The sequence below is a fragment of the Cricetulus griseus genome, chromosome 2 (assembly GCF_003668045.3).
Source record: "Cricetulus griseus strain 17A/GY chromosome 2, alternate assembly CriGri-PICRH-1.0, whole genome shotgun sequence".
In the NCBI taxonomy this organism is placed as follows: Eukaryota; Metazoa; Chordata; class Mammalia; order Rodentia; family Cricetidae; genus Cricetulus; species Cricetulus griseus.
The window spans coordinates 408,983,477-409,003,552 of NC_048595.1; the positions used below are offsets into that span (position 1 = coordinate 408,983,477).

The 20,076-nt window shown below is 38.5% G+C and overlaps 1 protein-coding gene across 1 annotated transcript in view; it reads right to left on the minus strand.

Annotated features, from left to right (window-relative positions):
* Pgap1 (post-GPI attachment to proteins inositol deacylase 1) overlaps positions 1–20,076 on the minus strand; it is an 81,909-nt gene that overhangs the window by 47,845 nt on the left and 13,988 nt on the right. Inside the window, exons 4-12 of the mRNA XM_027396892.2 lie at positions 19,461–19,632; positions 14,812–14,969; positions 11,238–11,290; positions 10,049–10,115; positions 8,963–9,068; positions 8,220–8,275; positions 6,683–6,766; positions 1,294–1,340; positions 210–261 (exon numbers count right to left, since the gene is read on the minus strand). Coding sequence (XP_027252693.1) covers positions 210–261; positions 1,294–1,340; positions 6,683–6,766; positions 8,220–8,275; positions 8,963–9,068; positions 10,049–10,115; positions 11,238–11,290; positions 14,812–14,969; positions 19,461–19,632 — 795 coding nt within the window. The remainder of the gene's footprint in view (positions 1–209; positions 262–1,293; positions 1,341–6,682; positions 6,767–8,219; positions 8,276–8,962; positions 9,069–10,048; positions 10,116–11,237; positions 11,291–14,811; positions 14,970–19,460; positions 19,633–20,076) is intronic.

Sequence of the window (20,076 nt, forward strand, 5' to 3'; positions counted from 1 at the left end):
AAATGATGCTGCAACAGATTCAGCAAGTTGTCATTTTGCAGTTTTTAATCTCTGAAAACACAGATGTTTGCTACACCTCATCAAAAACATTTCCAAAGAAAAGACTTCCAAAGAAAAGACTCCTAAGACTTTTTAAAAGAGCATATCCTAAAACATCTACCAGCTGAATTATTTTAACCTAAATGTAAAAGTCTAAAGCTATCATTTACCTTAATTGTTGGCAGCAGTTCAGCTTTCCATGATAAATCAACCCCTTGCCGGCTTTGAAATAAAAGTGAAGGGATAATTAGAGGACAAATGTTCAAGTATTATAATTTACAAAGAAATGAGTAAAGAGGGAAAAGCATCTGCAGCCCTGGAGATGAGAGACTGTATAGTTGTGATGAGTATGTAGTTTATATACATGTCCATGAAGCTCCCTAGGCAAAACAACAACACCACAATTTGTTTTGTCCTAACAATCAATTAGTTAAATGTTCAAAAAAATTTGAACTTTGTTAGTATATAAATCTTTTTATTTTCATTAAAAAAACAAAATCAGGGCCAGTGAGATGAGTCAATGGGAAAAGCACTTCAGTGCAAGCTTGACAGCCTGAACCCAGAATGAAGAACGAGAAGCAGCTCTCAACAGCTGTCCTCTAAACTTTATACATATGCTATGGCAACTGTACTCGTGCACACACACACACCCACACCCACAGACATGAACACACACTTGCACACACACAGAGCACATGCACACACACATATACGCATACACACAGCACATACAAACATGCATGTGCACACACTGCATACACACAGAGCACATATACACATAGAGCACAAACACACACACGGATGCACACATATGCACATGGACAACACACACAATAATGAAAATTTAAAATATATAAATTATAATTTGATACAGCAGCAAAACAAACATGATGAGCATAGAAAGCTCTTCTGGCCATCTGCTGTGCTTCATGTCTGTAATCTCAGCACTGGGGAAGCTGATGCAGGAGAATAACAGTGAGTTCCAGGCCAGGAGCTACACAGTAAGTTCCAGGACAGCCTGGGCTACAAAATGGGACCTAATCTCAAAAACCAAAGAGAGAAAAAAAAGTATTGTGTGTGTGTATGTATGCAAGTGCACATGAGTGCATATATGCACATGCATGTGTACACACACACACACACACACACACACACACACACACACACACACACACACACATATATATTCTGAAATTTTAACTTCTGAGCATTGTTTTTGTTAAGAAAAATGAACACGTGGTTCAAAAGACTTACCACATGGATGTGCTGTTTACGCAGCCAAATATCCAACTATTTGAATCCTGTTGGTTAATAACAGAAAACAATGAAATAAAACAAACATCTCTAATATTTTCCTTTTATATATGATAACATCAATAGATATAATTTAGATAACATAGAAACATCAATGGTTAGGATCAAGGGAAACAAAGTAGCAGTTCGTAACTAAGAAACATCCAATATTTTCTTAAGGACACACAGGTCAAGGATAGGCCAAAAGCAGACTACTAACCTGGATGGACTATATGAGCAGCAGTCCTAAGCCATGAGACTGACCTCAGAGCATCTGTACAGCCCAAGATCTAAGTATTTATAACTGCTGCCGGCAAACTTCCAGCCTCACAATATCCATGCTTTAGTTACGTAGAGTAACCTACAGTCTAACAAAAGTAAGCATGAGCCGGGCATTGGTGGTGCACACCTTTAATCCCAGCACTCAGGAGGCAGAGGCAGGCGGATCTCTGTGAGTTCGAGGCCAGCCTGTTCTCCAGAGCGAGTGCCAGGATAGGCTCCAAAGCTACACAGAGAAACCCTGTCTTGAAAAAACAAAAAAAACCAACAACAACAACAACAAAAAAAGTAAGCATGAACTTACTTTTCTAGAAACAAACACTCACAGTCAGGAAGTTAGAAATAAAATACCTTAAAATTTAAAACTTAGCCTATACACAGCTTTTTACTTTGTTATCTGCATATTCATTTGACTACCAGAACATAGCTTCTTATCACCAGGGATGTGCTTAGTCTGAAATCCAACTGCAAGGGCTGATCAGTGAAGGTAGCCACAGGATTAGATGCTATAAAATGAACTGCTTTTCTTTTCCTTTCCTTTCTTCCTTTCTTTCTTTCCCTCCCCATCCCTTTCTACCTTTCTTTTCTTTCCTTTTTTTAAACAAAGCATTGTACGTTTAGCTTTGGTTATTTAAGAAGCACTTCTACCTGAGATTTTCACCCCAGCTTTTATGGAAGCAAAGGTGATATCCACGATCTGCTGTTACTGAAATCCACCAGAGTATAGGATGGTGTAGAGCACTGTCAAGAACTATTTAAGATGCCTTAGAATCTCTGATAAAGAATGATAAAGTTAATCCTTTCATCAAACCAAAGTTTATAAAGTCCATTCTTGGGCCAAAAAAGTTAAGGTCTCAGAGAAAACAATGAATAAGGCAGTTTCAGTCTCTGATTTCATGAAGCTTAAATAAAAGATTACCTTTTTTTTTAAGCGGAAAAAAACAATGGAATCTTGAAATTCGAAGGCAAATGGATGGAACTAGAAGAAACCATTCTGAGCGAGGTAACCCAGTAACAAAAAGACAAACATGGTATGTATTCACTCATATGTGGATTTTAGACATAAAGGATTACCAGCCTACAATACACATAGCCGGAGAAGCTAGGAAGCAAGGAGGACTCTAAGAGAGACATACATGGTCCTTGGGAGAAAGGGAAAGGGACAAGATCTCCTGAGCAAATTGGGAGCATGGGGGGAGGGAGGAGGGAACTAGGAGAATGAGAAGGGGAGAAGAGGAGGGGTGAGGAGGACATGATGGGGCAGGGAGGTTGAGTTGGAGGAACAACAGAAGAGTGCAAGATAAGTGATACTATAAAAGAGGGAGACATTATAGGTTTAAAGAGAAATCAGGCACTAGGGAAATGTCTGGAGATCTACAAAGATGACATCAACTAACAATCTAAGCAACAGAGGAGAGGCTACCTTAAATGCCCTCCCTTGATAATAAGATTGATGACTAACTTATATGCCATCCTATAGGCTTCATCCAGTAGCTGGTGGAAGCAGAAGCAGACATCCACAGCTAAACACTGAACTGAACTGGAATCCAGTTGCAGAGAAGGAGGAGTGACGAGCAAAGGGTCTAGACCAGGCTGGTGAAACCCACAGAAACAGCTGACCTGAACAAGGGAGAGCTCTTGGTCCCCAGATTGATGGCTGGGAAACCAGCATGAGAGTGATCCAGACCCCATGAATGTGAGTGTCAGTGAGGAGACCTTGGAAATCTATGGGGCCTCTTGTAGGACTTTGGGAGCCCATCCCACATAGAGGGATACTCTCTTTGCCTAGACACACAGGGGTGGGCCTAGGCCCTATCCCAAAGGATATGACAGACTCTGAAGATCCCCTATGGAAAGCCTCACCCTCCCTGGGGAGCAGTAAGGGTATGGGATAGGTAGGATATTAGTTGGGGAGTAGGGGAGGAGGGGAGGGAGAAGGAACTGGGATTGACATGTAAAACAATCTTGTTTCTAATTCAAATTAAAAAATGGAGGAAAAAAAAGAATAGTATTTCTCTCCTCTCTCTGTAGGCAAAATGCTTGTGTGACTCTGGTTCCTTGGAACAATAATGAGAAGGAGGAGGACAGGCCAGAGCTGCAGGTTAGTATGGCTATTCAAGTAAACTCATAACACCAGAACTTAGAAGTCAAGAATAAATGAAGTCAGAATGGCAGAATGTTGGTAACTGTTCAAAATTGTATACTGGTTACAAAATAATTCATTATCATATTTTCTACCTACTTTTATATAAGCTAACAAGTTCTACAATAAAAGTTGAAAACTTTAGATCACATATTCTCTTATGATAATACTCACTGACTTTGTAAGTTTTTTTTTTTTTTTTTTTTTTTTTTTTGAGACAGGGTTTCTCTGTGTAGCTTCGGAGCCTATCCTGGCACTTGCTCTGCAGACCAGGCTGGCCTTGAACTCACAGAGATCCGCCTGCCTCTGCCTCCTGAGTGCTGGGATTAAAGGCGTGTGCCACCAACGCCCGGCACTTTGTTACTTTTCTATTGCTGTGACAAAACGCCACGACCAAGGCAACTTATAGAATAAAGCATTTAATTTGGGGCTTAACAGTCCCAGAGCATTAGGGTCCATGACCATCATGGAGGAGAACATGGCAACAGGCAGCCAAGCATGATGCTGGAGCAGTAGATAAGAGCCCACATCTCCACCTCCAAGCCCAGGCAAAATGTACCACTGGGAATGGCATGAGCTTTTAAAAAGTTAAAGTCCATCCCATGACATATCTCCTCCAACAAGGCCACACCTCCTAATCCTTCCCAAACAGTTCTACCAACTTGGGACTAAGTATTCAAATATACAGGGGTCATCTCATTTAAACCATTGCATCCATAGACATTAAATGCAGAAAACAACCCTGTAATCCCACAAATGCATGAGCTGCATTTTGACAAGCATTTTTCTCAATATAATTTTGTCCTCCTGCTGAACTTTCATCAGCTGAACTTTCTGCTGCCATGAGCCACCTCAACTTCCCTGCCATGATGGGTGGTACCTACGTATACCATAAGCAAAAATAAGCTCTTCCTTAAGTCACTTCTCTCAGGTGCTTTATCACAGTGACAATGATAGAAACTATAACAACTCCTAGTTTGAATTTAGCATTGCATTGATAATTACATAATTGCAATTAATAATTACATTACATTAATAATGGGTATGGTAAGATATTGTTCTGAAGAAGATTCCCTCAGGACTGACTGCCTATCCTGATTTTAGGTCAAGAGATGCTGATATCTAAGAGAGACAAAAAGCTGGCAATCCCACTAAGATATAGTATTCTTTCAAATCATGCCCACAGTGGCTGCCTACAACCTTTTCTTTAGAACTGCACTATGTATGATGCATCAGTGGTAACATCTACTAGCGACATAATACACCGGCTCTGAGTTCTGCACACACAGAATCTTAGCTACTCAAGAGCCTGGGTAGGATGTTGAAAGGCCAACCTAAACTACACAGCAAGACTCACCCTCAAACACATAATACGAATAACAACTATTGAAAGCTTAACTGATAAAGAATTAAATTATGAAAGATGAAAATATAACGTAAAGAATCCTGACCCCAGCATGGTAGTGCACATCTTTAATCCCAGCACTTGAGAGACAGAAGCAGGTGGACTTCTGAATTCAAGGCCAGCCTGGTCCTTACAGAGAGTTCTAGGCCAGCCAGTAATACATGATGATTATTTAAAAACAAAAACCTGAGACATACCAAAACTACAATTTAGAAGAGAGGAAAAAGACCGCAACAGTTTTTTGTTTGTTTGTTTGTTTTAAAAAAAGGAAATTTCACCAGGCAATGGTGATGCACATCTTTAATCCCAGCACTAGGGAGGCAGAGGCAGAGGCAGGCGGATCTCTGTGAGTTTCAGGCCAGCCTTGTCTACAAAGTGAGTTCCAGAACAGCCAGGGCTGTTACATAGAGAAACCTTCTCTCTCAAAAAAGCAAAAAAGAAAAAGGAAAAAGGAAATTTCACAAATTTGTATACTATCCATGTATAGGCCATGCTAGTCTAGTCTATATGATACTAAATTAGTGTAAGTGTATTTAGCAGGTATTAATTTTTTAATTAATTAATTAATTTTATATCCTGACCTTTGTCTCTCTTCCTTCCTGCCATCCCATTTCTTCCTTCCTCCCCTCAATCAACCCCTCCCACATATTGGCTCAGAAAGGGGCAGGCCTCCCCTGGGCATCAGCAAAGCATGGCATATCAAGCTGCCATAAGACTAAGCACCTCCCCCTGTATTCAGGCTGGGCAAGGCAATCAAGCATGAGGAATAGGTTCCCAAATGCCAGACAAAGCACCAGGGATAATTCTGATCCCATTGCCAGGAGTCCCACAAATAGACCAAGCTACACAACTGTCACATATATGCAGCAGGCCTAGGTTGGTCCTATGTAGGCTCCCTCATTGTTGGTTCTGACTTTGTGAGTTCCCATGAGCCAGGTTTTCCTCCGATGTCCTTGACTCCCTGGCTCCTACAATCCCTCCTCCCTATCCTCAACAGGACTCCTGAGCTCTGCTCAGTGTTTGGCCACGGATCTCTAAATCCAGTGACTGATGGAAACAGGCCTTTAATAAAAAGAAAAAGCCATTGCTTTGATAGTGTGAACCTATATTATAGTCACTCTACAGTCCTAAAGAACATCTGGTATAAAAAACAGCACCTACATTTCAGTATATGATCAAGAGTAAAACAAGGTTTATTTCCTTAAACTTCATTCAGACAGCTTCATCAACTATCCTTACTTGTAAAAAACTATCAAAAGTTTAGGATTTAATTCCTTGTCCTGAATATAGTGAATCTAAGGTAGAAGAACAGGATGGAAGACTCGAATGTAGAAGTTAATAGCACAAGTTTATCAGTTACAGATCAACGGTGCCTAATAATTCTCATCAAAACACTGTTCCAAACAAAAGTTTTCAATTGGCTAAACTCAATTAATTATAGCTAGTCTTATTAGACCATCAGTTGAAATTAAAAGGATGAACAACTCTTTTCAAACTTAAATCAGACATGTCAATCATCTTACCAGCATGGTGCTCTGACAATAGACGTGACTGTAGATTTTCCTATGATTTGCAAGAGGAAATGTAAAATAAATCTTATCAGATTCCTAAAAGAGAAAGAAAACAATTTAACTATAATGAATGAATAATTTAATCATTTGAAAAATCATGGTAACAAGAATAAACTATATATTATTGCTGTTACTAAGAACCAATTGTCAAGGAATGGAAGGTAAAAGATAAGGAGGGAAGAGATAAAGTAAAAACTCTGTAGACATCCTGGAAGCATCAGGATTAATGCATTCATGTGTGTGATGTTTTAGCCTTTGTTTACTTTTTTTTTTTTTTTTTTGGTGTTTGGCTTTGGTTTTTGAGCCAGGACTTCATTTTATAGCAATGGGTGGTCCAGGATTTGCCATGTGGATCAGGCTTGCCTCAGACTTTCAGTAGTCCTCCTGCCTCTGCCTCCCAAGTGCTGGGATTAAAGGTGTGAGGTGCACCATCATGCATGACTGTGATGTTTGAACTTTCAATCACTCTGGCTACTGGAAAGGTCCATAAATGACAACCTAGAACCATAAGCCAGGTTTGCAGGTACCATTTCCTAAATAAAACACTCCCTTAAATAAACAGCAAATTCAGATGGGGAAAGGCAAAAACTGAGCTGAAATATTTTGTCACACCAGCAAATGAGGACACTAGCAGAAACTACAACTAAGTAGTTGTATGTAAAAGCTAAAGAGCCAAACTTGAAATGGCTTCAACTTGTCAAGCAAAGAACAACTTTAGAATCAATGAACTAAATGAATGCAAGCATATTTACATACATGAGTTAACCCATGAGGAATGCTAACAAGCCAACTCACTCTCTTAATAGCCACTATATACAAGGTAAAATCCAAAAGTCAAGCATTTATCATTCTTTCCTTTGGGATTTGTCTTACTTTTGATAAATTTAGTAGATAAAGGGAAATTTTTCTGTGCGGTATCCTAGTCAATAAATGAAAGAGAAACAGAATGTCGTCATTTTGCATCCTCCTCTATTAATTAATTCAGGCATTCCCTACCAACTGTTCATATCTCAAGAAGAGAATGTAGGAAAGGCAAAAAAAATTCTAAGAAAAAATTGAATCTATAGAGCATTTAGATCCAATTCTTAAATAATAGGAAAGGCTGGCAAAGGAAAATATTGAATGATCACAGAAATGCTATCAGCAAAATCAAACCAATATGAAATTCCATCATAAAAGGAGACTGATATTTTTGTCAATAAATTTCAAAGAAAATAAAAGAGTGGAAACTATATTGAAAAGGAATACCAGACATATCAAACAACAGTGATACATGGCCTCATTTGGATCCTTAACAAAATAAACTGAAAACAAAGAAAAAGGGTCCAAATTTATGATAAAATAGGGAAATTGAACAGATTTGATATTTATTATTAAGATATTCTTAGTAGATCGTGGGAAATGATGTGATTTGCTTTTTAAAGTTCTTAACTTTTAAAGATAAATATGAGAGTAAGTTTGGACAAAAACACACTGGTAGAATACTTACATTATAAGCCACATAGGTCCATCTGGACACTTTCACTGGAACCCACATAGATGTCCCTTAATGGGAAGGAAATTAATTTATTTGCCTTGTTTTGTTTCCACATTAAAATTTTTCCTTCTTTTTTTGAATTCTGATAAATACTTACTAACAATAACAAACAAGTAGTTCTCTGAACATTGGCTACTTTAAAAGATAAAATCCAGAAACACTATCTTGGTGCTTAACATCAACCAGTGTTCATATCAGATGAGGAATTATAAATCCACTCAGAGTCTTTAACTTAATGGAATTCTCAGTAGAAGGAAGTGACTATTACTTTCCCCAAGCAAAATGTTTAAATAAGTAAAGCAATAAATGCTTATGAGCAAATGTATCCAGCAAATGATAGGCAAATGAAGGTTGAAGAATAAATGACACTGAGAGAATAAAGATATTATAAATAATACAGCTCTTACTTTTGGTGACCATCAGGAAAAACAGGGGCATGCAACTCTAAAACCTTTGTATTTACAAAGTTATTTCCAGCACAAACTTTGATCCACATCTTGCAATTTGCTTTTCTACTCTTCCCTTTCAAATCAAGACCTCATTAGCACCATGATAGGGAAATCGGTAAATAATAGGACCATATTACTTGAAGCATCCCAGTTTCCCCCAGTACCAAATACTAACAGCTGTGTACTAATAACACACTTACCAAACACAATAACGAAAAGTTCTACTTTAAAGTTACCATCACAAACCTGTTAGATCAGCAATTATTGATGGGCTTTCCTCAAAATGTTTAGCTGGGTGTCTTATAAAATGGTGAGTCAACACAGACAATTTCTTCTTATATTTTTGAGTTATCTAGAAAGAACATTAATATAGTCTAGATCATTTACATCGTGATAATTTGATAAGGTGTTACTTCAAGTAGCAAAGAGTCAACAATTACTCTCTCTGAGCCAGGCACTGTTCTAAAACAATATAGCGCTAATCCTCACAAAACCTGATAGTATTTATCTGCATTTTTTGAAAAAAAAAAACAAAAACACTAAGATGCAGAAAAATATGCATTTATCTAAAGTCACACAATCATTAAGGTTTGGGGCTATAATGCTCTGTCATAATGAAAAAGACTATCTCAAAAACTAACATTTTCTCCAGGAGGAGGAAGAAGGCAGAGCCATGGCTCTCAAAGCCATTCCCAGGGAACAGAGAAACACTGCAAGATGACTGGGGGAAGGCAGCTTGTTCCCAACTCACAAAAGAAAGTGAAACTGAGGAACACAAGGCTCTTAACCATGCTGAAATGAACTAGCACAGTTCATCTAGCAGTCATTAAGAAAGCAACGAAAGAGTGGCACCATGTTCTGTGCAGAGAGAGTATGGTGGGTGATTCCTGTGGTCTGCTAACTGAACAACTTGGAAAGCACAGTTGCATTGAGATCTCATTACAGAAAGGCTCAACCCAAGGCAGTAAGAAGCTGACTCTGTAATGTGAGTTACTGGAGGTTGTCATACATTTTGATGTTATCAATATGCTAAAGATAACTTTAAAACACAGCTCAAGAGTACCTAATAAGATAGATTATGACATCCTCATACGTCACTAAGAAAAAATGATTAATTAGTCTGTTGTAAATATTTCTATTAAATTAAAATTAAGAGCTGGAGAGATCAATAATGGTCTATGTATTACATCAGAAGAAATAAAGTTATTTCCATTTCAGAACTAATTCATCTTGATACAAGGTACAGGTTTCTCTTAGTATCCATGTTAAATCTATTAGTGCTAACAAAAACTTTCACTTTGCTAGAATAAACATTTAATTAAAAATGCATACTTGTTTGGTATCGGCATCAATAAGATCAAAGAATGCTCGGATTGTAGTCAACTGCAATTGTTTACACCTAAAAAAGTAAAGAGAATGTTACAGATACAATTTTCTTTAAAATATTTTTTCAATTTGAAATTGTTACTAATAAAGCAACATAACAAAAAATAAAATGTTACAAATTATATTTCTTTTTTTAAAAATTTTATACCTTGACCATATCTACCCCTTGCTTCCTCCCCAACCATCCCCACAACCCCTACATCATATCTCCATCCCAATTTCATGTTCTCCTCTTAAATTTAATTCATTTTTTAACTCACTAAATCCAATTAGTCCCACGCACACATGCATGAGTGCGGGATAATCCATTAGGGAATGGGGACTCTACCAGTCACCATACCCCCAAAGAAAAGTGACTCTCCCTCCCCCAGAAGCCACCAACCACCAATTTTGATTCAAATATGCACAATTCTATTAGTTAATGGAGTATATTATATTCCTTTAATGTTGTGCACTAAAAACGTATTCAACAAATCATTCTTATTAAGTGTATATATCAAGGCTGAAACATATAAAAGCAAAGCAAATTAAATATTTATGGATATCTGACAGCAGAACCGCCCTTCTGTTGCCCATGTGACTTCCAGCTATAGACACAAATATTGTCTGTGCCACTCTACATGCCTGTACTGTGTGGATCTTGAAGACACTAGGCTTATACAGACACAGGAAGGACAAAAGAGAATCAGAAAGTGCAAGGAGCTAGACACTGGAGTCTTTGCTTTTCTTGATCCATATGTAATCTCTTGTGTATCTACTTATATTAGGTACAGATATAATTTCTAGTTGGTTTCCATTGCTGCCTGGCAGCAGCCAGCACTGCATTAATCATAACTGAATGCAGTGATTGGCTCAGAAATTCCTCTTAGGGGCACATCTGACTCCACCCAGTGATGACAAACCCTAAAATTTAGTATTTGATGCCAGCATCATTCAGAGTGACTTAACTTGTGCTTCAGAGGATGATGATACAGATTGTCAAGGAAACCATGGTCAAACAAGCAAAAGCCAAGTGTTGAGCTCTAAGCCCCTCTTAATCTTTTACTCTTGGACTTAATTCGGGGTCACATTCTATGAAATCTAGAAAACCAATTACTGCATTAATGAGAAATCATGAACAGAGGTTATAACTTACCACACGATGGAGAGGTGGTCTGTTGAAACCCAGGTCTTAGGCACTGCTGAGCTCTAGAAGGAAAAGAAAAAGAATTAAACTCAAATACAGAACCCATTTACTATTTGTTGGATTTCTCATAAACTAGTATTTAGAAACACATGTTAATTTCACTATATTGTATAATTCTTTAATTAAAATATTCCTTTTTATAAAAGGAGATCCTAATAATATATCCAAAGAACCTATGCTGAGGTTTTAACATGTAACATTTTAAAAATGTTTAAATGATTAAACATTTATTATGTTTATGATTAATGATTATGATTAAAGTTAAATGATTAAAAAGTTGAGCTTAACATTCCTTTTCTACTTTTATTTAAATTCTTTAATTACTACTCATATTTACATATCCATCCCCCCATTCCCTCCCCCTCCCATCCTCCTATGTTCCCCACCAACTCCCCCACCCATACCCCCCGACTCCTCCACAGGGACAGCATGGCCCTCCACCAGGGAACCTCAAAATCCATCATATAGTTTAGGGGAGGGCCCAGGCCCTCCCTGCTGCATCTGGGCTGCAATAGCATCCCTCCATAGGGAATGGGATCCCAAAGTCCATCTGTGCTCTAGAGTTAAAGACTGGCTCCACTGTTAGAGGTCCCATAGACTGTTTTGGCCTCCTAGCTGGCACCCACATTCAGAGGGCTTGGTTCGATCCAATACTATTTCTGCAGCTCCATGACTGGGAGCTCTCATGCTCTCAATAGGCCAGGCAACTGTTTCTGCAGGTTCCTTCAGCACAGTCTTGGCTTCTATGCTCATCCCTCCTCCCTCTCCACAATTGGTTTCCAGGGATATGGTTCAGTGCTTAACTGTGGGCACCTGTCTCTGCTTCAAACAGCTACTGGATGAAGGTTAACATTCCTTTTATAAGGAATCTTATTAAGGAATCTTATTAAATAAGGGATCTTTCTTACCTAAAGGGTTTTTTTTTTTTTTTTTTACTTTTACATAAATGTAGAAGCTCCAGTAGACATTTCAGGATTTAGTTTTGACTAAACTACTACTTGGTAAGTTCTAAAATATGATTTTTTTTAGCAGGAGTGTGTCTGAGAAATATTTATTAGCATGTATTAACTATATAAAAGAGTTTGATTATGACATTTCCATACATCCACATAATATACTGATCATTTTCATGCTCTATAACTTTTATTCCTCCTCACCCCTTTTATTGATAAATTTATAGGCACTTTATATACTTAGGAACTACTGCTGGTGAATTACTAAAAAATCTGACAACCAGAGTTCTCTATGGTTCTAAGATTTTTATTAGCTGCTGAGCAGAATAATAGCTCAACTACTAGTAGGCAGCATTTACCATTATCAAGAAAACAAAAGTGCCTTATTTTCTTTGAGTTGATAGAGGCAACACAGACACCACATACGGCCTCCCTCTAAGGCTCAGAGAACACTGCAGAAGAAGGGCAGAAAGAAGTCCCACTACCTGGAGAAGAGCTATGAAAAGCCATCTTCTAGGTAGGACACAGCCATTGCAAGCATGAATTCACATTAGCTGTGGTTACTGATGCTGGGCCTGTTCAAGATTAGCCTTGTCAACAGTTAGCTATGGAAGGAGGAGAAGCTCATGAGTCTCCACCCCTACTGCTTAATCATTGGCTACTGACAGATTGTGAACAAGGCATTCAATTGTGTACCTACAGTAAGACCAGTAGGCTCTAATGGATAGATCCAAACCTGTGTTCACACAGACAGCCCTTGTTAAACTCAGTGGGTCACAAAGTCAAACAGACAGAAATGAACATGGAGTAGAGATTTGCAGGGAAGAAGGTTAGCAGGGGTGGGAGGGCAATAGGAGGGTAGGGGAGTAAATAGTACACATTATATTCATTTATGAAACTGTTAAAGAACAAATTTTAAAAACGTGAGTATATTTTTTAAGGCTGGTTGCTCATGAAAGCACTAATTGTACACTAAAACGCATTCACTCTTCTCTACAACAAATAGCATGGCTAAATCCCTCGGCCTCTCTTGCTTTAGGAAGTTAATAGTACTTCCTCTAATGGTGTGTGAGCAGAAGTAGTGGGTGCCTTTTCAGCCCCAGTGCTCTTCCCTATGTTGATTCTTCTTTCTCATCAGTTGAACTAGTGATGACTGCAGTGATCTTGGAAGTATTCCAGACGGGGTCGGCATCAGCCTAGGTCTCTGAATCAGAAGCCACCCATTGACCTACATAGTAAATGTTCATTTGTATTTATGACATTATTACCTGGAAGGGAATATATTATAGCAATTTAACCTATTCTACAACCACAATTATGGTATTAACACCTTATCATTTTTCTAGTCCCAATGAATATAAATGTAACTCCTGTGATAAACACTGAAAAACAGTTATTTCTTAATTGGCTTTAATGGCATACATATAAACATGCAAAAAATTATAGACTATTTGAGAGTTAAAAAATAGAAGTCAAGTTAGGGGACTGGAGAGATGGCTTAGCGGTTAGGAGCACTGACTGCTCTTCCAGAGGTCCTGAATTCAATTCCCAGCAACCACATGGTGGCTCACAACCATCTGTAATGAGATCTGATGCCCTCTTCTGGCATGCAGGTATACATGTAGGCAGAACACTATACAAAACAAATAAATACATCTTTAAAAAGAAAAAGAAAAGGTTGAATTCTGGAGAGATGGCTCAGCGGTTAAGAGCAATGGTTGTTCTTTCAGAAGACCCAGGTTCAATTCCCAGCACCCGCATGGCTTGTAAATGAGTGCTGAGTTGGTGGAGCAGGCCTGTGTGTGTGCATGCACATGTGTGCCAAAAAACAACTCAGAAGCAGTGATGTTCTACCACCATCTCACCAAAGCACCGGGGACAGGTGAACCACACTCTAGAGAGGTTGTGTGTGCCTTTGAAGTAAAGGTCTTAACAGTTGACGTCACGGTTAAATATACAAGAAGTTCTAAAGGAAACCTGAGATCACTTTACAAAGGCTGTGTATGCTAATTAAGGAGAAATACTCAATGTTCTGGCAGGGAAGGCTAAGTAGTAATCCAAAAGCTAATCGGGGTTTTATTTGTATTTCTACTGTCAAAGAGCATGATTTTATTTAGCAACTGGTAAATCTTGACTCAAAGTTAGCGTTCAGGAGGATGGGGGTATGTCTGACATTTTATTAGTATTATACACACTCTCACACTCATATGTAACTAGATCCCCTTGTGTTTAGCCCATACTTTATTATAGTTACATCTCTAATTAATGGATAGATTCTTATTTTGGAGACTATTATTTTCAAGGTTTCTAACATCCTTTTTATTTTCTCTGGCATAAACATCCATGCTTCTGTTTCTCAACACATTCATCTTCATTCAAATTTTCTGAAACATATGCCCATGTGCTCATGTGCACATATGCTTGTGTGCACACAGGCACACACATGCATGCACACACACAGGCCTGCTCCACCAACTCAGCACTCATTTACAAGCAGGTATACACTAATTGCCCTTTTGATGTTCCATCATGTCTACTCTATTACGATATAAAATCTTTAAAATAATTACCACAACAGATAAAGCACTGGTGTGATGGCTTAATTTTGGTAGAAAAGTCAGTCCTGAACGAACTTGGTAATCCCGGAATCCTCCAGCTACAGAAAGTGTAGTCAAATTTATGTGCTGAGCATTTAAAATCCAATAGTTGTTCACAGTCATATAAAACTCTGGAAGGAAATAAAAAAGAAACACTGATAAATAAGCTATTTCATGCAGCCAAACTTATAATACTAATATTTATCTGAATTTTTGCTTGAGTTATTTGGTCTATAAACATTATTCACATTTCCCTATTTTGTGAAAAATCATCAGATTTGCATATAAGTCAAAGTAAAATACTGAAAGTAACTAGAGGTGTTAGTAAAGAAAAAGTCCAAATTGTAACAGCTTTCATTAAGTACACATGCAAACTATGTCTCTGTAACTAACAAGAATGGTGCTCCACACACCATAACAAAGAAACTGTTGGATTCCTCCACAGAATCCCAGACTTTATAAAGGAGTTGTAGACATCCATGAAGCTAGTGTCATGATATATGCCCTGTTCACTCCCATCATAGTGCATACATTAAATATGTGTATTTTGTATATGAATTACCCTCAATAAAGTGGTCTTCAAAAAAAGAGACATACACTCCTCCCTGTCACAGATGTGTCCCAGTTTTTGAAGGCTTAGCAACCCTGCTTTGGACAACCATCACCACACATCACTATGTAAGTTCCTACAATCTTCCAAGACAGTGCCATATTAATTGTAGGAGTACACCTCAGAAGGAAATCTCAGGCTTAGGATTCTATCCATTAAATTGAGCAGCAAATTTAAAGTGATGACCTTCCAGTCAAGTTTTCACTTCATCTACTAAAACTAATAAATTTTTAATGTTGATTACTAAACTGAGACCAGGCCAAAGGAGATATCATTTCTTTTACTCTGTATCAAAGTTGAATCCATTGCTATACTCCATCAGATCCCATTCATCCTTCAAGCCTTTACTATGCACAGCTCTCCTCATTAAAGATCTCAACAGTATGTATTTGAGACCTCACCAAGTATGCCAAGATCTGACATCTGGAGAACCCAGGACCAATGGGTTATCAATGAAACTAAATAGTAAAGTCTAAATATTAAAATCAAAATCAGTTACAAAACTACTAAATTAAATATTTTCTATTCTTTCCTTGACAAACCATTAAGAAGACTTTATAAAGATTAAGGATTCCCAGAGTCTTTAAAGTCAGCACTAGATTATGATGACACAGAGGAACAGATCTCTGGTTCACTGCTTTGTCACTTTCTCTTTCCAATCTAATTCTATCCTGCATCTCAAGAACCTTGTATGAATGTCCAAGCTCCATTACAGAGCCACACCTATGCCACAGATCATTATAGGTTTGTATGCAACTGCTCCTACAAAAAAAGACATGTGAGAGGCCCATGCCAGCCCTGGAAAGAGCTTGGGGCACATGAGCTGGGCATGGTGTTGCAAACTTGTAAGCACAGCAATGAGGAGGCAGGAGGATCAGGATAGTAAGTGGACTACATGAACACTCTCCAGAAAAAAAATAAACAAGAAATCTGGAAGTTTCATTTCCTGAATCATGATCTGGGAATAAGAGCTTGAGTCACAGGAGAAAGCCTGCTTAGTGTATGTATCCCTCTTACCCTGTGGGGACAGGTACAGTCAGACATGACCCTCAAAGGGCAGGCCCAGTGAGGACCACATTCCTCAATTAAAGGTGGTATTTCCACCAAGTATAAGCAGGACATTTGTTTCTGAAAGTCATATGTATATCTCTCAAAAACTTAAAATCCATGACTACTTAAATACTTTTTTATTCTAATTCTGATTTGATGAAATAAGAAATCAGAAAGTAGAACGAGACTGGGCTTCCTATAACTCAGGAAAAGCAACCTAAGCTTAGGTATCACTTTCAGACTAGCAGTTTTACAGGTGATCATTGTTGTCCTTTAGAACAATTAAACCTGACAGTATTGAAAATATATCCGTCAGGGGACAGGGATGTAGCTCAAGGGTGTGATTTAGTAAGAAAATACAAGGCTCTATTTGACATCAAGATCCTACTGCTGGGAGGAAAAAATACTGGGAGAAATGAATGAGATTGGGGACATTTGGAGGGGGAGGTAGAAAGTTAGTACAATGGGAACTCCATGGAATCTATGAAAGTAACCCTAGCAAAGACTCCTAGGAATGTGGGACACAGAGTCTGAACCAACAATCTTCTATAATGTGCAAGGCCTCAAAGTGGAGGTATTGGGACACCAACTCAGCCACAAAACCTTAGACCTACAGTTTGCCCTGCCTGCAGAGTATTCTGGGAGTGGAGTCTAGCAGAATCCTCACCAAAGAGACCAGAGAGACTTCATCATCTAGCAACTGATGGAACCAAATGCAGAGTCCCATACTCAAACATTAGGTGGAGCTCGGGGAGTTCTGTGGAGGAGGGGGAGGAACTAGAGAGATCAGAAACCTCACAAGAAAACAGCCCACAGAATCAACTGACAGGGACTCATGGGGGCTTGCAGAGATCAGGGAGCTATATGAGTCTGACCTAGGTTCTCCGAATGTATGTTCTGGCTGAGTAGCTTGGTGTTCTTGTGGGATTCCTAACAGTGGGAGTGGGGGCAGTCTCTGACTCTTTTGCCTACTTATGGGACCCTTTCCTCCTATAGGGTTGCCTTATCCAGCCTTGATGTGACAGCATGTGCCTGGTCATATTGTAGCATGTTATGCCCTATTTGGTTGATGTCCCTGAGAGTTCTGTTCTTTTCTGAGGGGGCATAGACCTGGGGAAGAGGAGAGGTGGGATGGGGAGACTGGAGGAGGGAAGGGAAGAAAAATTACAGTGGGGATGTAAAATATGAGAAAAGAACTAAAAAAATAAAAATAAAAGATCCAACTGCTGAAGATGCCACATGGCAGTCATAGAACATGGTGAAATCAAGCTGATATTGACCTGGAAACTTTGTCCCTACTGGCTATCTCTAACAGTGCTAAAAGATGCTATGCTGACTACCCGAGGAGAGAAGTCATTATCAACCCATACCCAGCTATTAAACCCTGAAAGCTGTAATAATGACTGGCCTAGAAAGACATTCCCACTGGTTTAATACTGGCAGGGACATTGTGGGAAGAACCAATAACTTTCTGATCAAATTTAAGTCCTTCTGTGCAGGATGAAACCCATACATTACACCATTATTGGGCTAGAAACCTATGGTAGATAGGTTGTATTACCTAAGGGAGAGCCTGCTATTATGCTGCTAAATGGGCACAGTATTAAACTGACTCCTGGTGACTTACTATTATACCCATACATCCATGTGCCTATCATCCCTCACCCTGAGAAGCTTCTATCTGCAATAGATAGTGATTAATCCAGTGACCCATAACTAGCCAAGGTGAAGAGAATAACAGACTACAGAATGTCCAGCCCTAAGGGGAAGATACATACTGCAGCCTACTTCCCAAGGCTCAGGGATCACTGCAGAAGAGATGGGAGGAATGAGTATAATAGCTAGAGGCAGAAGATAATCACAAGGAAACCTTGGCTTCTGGACACAGTGAGGCAGCTACACTGAGGAACTAACAGTGGGTTTCAACAGCAGGTTACAAAACCAATGCAAGCCCAAGCCGGAGCAGATCCCAGCAAGGAGAGAGGTGGCACATAGTCCCACCACAAGCCATGAAGTTACTAGCCATTATGAGCTGTTGGGAGAAGAAGAAAAGGTTTTCTCTAAAAGTACAATCTCTGATAGATTGATTCAGTACAAGATCATATATCCAAGAATATATGGACAGCACCAATTGGTCTTGAAGGATTCAAAAAATAAGCTTGACAAAATGTTGGGTAGGTAGGGAGTGGGGGAATAATCAGAGGAGAGTTGGAAGAGATGGGTGAATATGATCAAAACATGTTGTATGAAACTCTCAAAGAACTAAAAAAATTGATTATTTAAAAACAAAAGAATAGCCTGGTGGTGGTGGTGCACACCTTTAACCCCAGTACTTGGGAGGCAGAGGCAGACGGATCTCTGTGAGTTCAAGGCCAGCTTGGTCTACAGAATGAGTTCCAGGACAGCCAGGGGCTGTTACACAGAAAACAAAACAAAACAAAACAACACAACAAAAAGAATAAAAGAAAAAGAGGTTTAATCTTAAGCGATTATTTTTAAGTGTATCTATAAGCATTTTAACTTAACTACATGACTCGTCTACATGTACTGTGCAAAATGCAACAGAAAATGTGGTAATAAATATAATTTTCAGTTCTTGATTCTTTTCCTGAATGTCTACCCATCCACCATTTTAATCATAAGATTTCTTAATTTTGTTACTTTAAGATTCTGATATGGCAAGTTTCAAATCAGTAACTCTTAGAAGACAAAGATCATTCCTAAGAATAACAAAGTTGGAGTGCTAGAACCTAGGGATCATCAGACTCAGGTCAACTGGCTGGGTAAGGAAAACCCATGGCTTTCTCAATGAGAAGCCTAGATTGAAAGAGATTGGTGACAGTGAGAATGGAAGTGCTGATTTGCAGTTGGACTGCCTCACACATAGGTAAAAACACTACTGGAAATAGCTACAGAGACAGTCTTTACCCTCACAGGAGAAGGTCAGTTTGAATATACTCACCCGTAATGAAACGATCTAATGGCATCACAGGGGCCACATGAGGAGTGGCTTGAGTAACAAGAAGATTTATCAGATCTTGTTTAAAATTTTTCAGTGTAAGCAATGCTCTGGCAACAAGGCCACCCATAGAATGACCAATTATTGCCACACTTGTGGGAGCAAATTCTTGACCCTATTAAAAAGGAAGAAAAGAAAAAAATCACCACAACAGGATTCTTAATATTATAAGAAAAATACTGAATACTTCTGTTTGCATATGAGCAATATCCTAGCAAAGATAAACCATAGGAGAGAAAGAAATCTATTTTCACACAGTTATAAACAATATGTCAGTCCTTTATGTTATGTTACTTTTAACAGTTGTTATTTTTGGTTATGGTTTTCTGAACTGAAATTGGAATTCTTGATTTAGTGAGTCACGTATGTCTTCATTTGTTAGGTTGTATACAATCTGTAGTATAAGTATATTTAATATAGAACATTATTTTATAATATAGAAAAATCAGATATTTGGCACTGAAAATAGTTTTAAAAAACAAGACAGTTATAGCCGTAGAAGCAATATACTATCATATGGTATGTCTTCAAATTATTTCTCTACAGTGCATTTGAATTT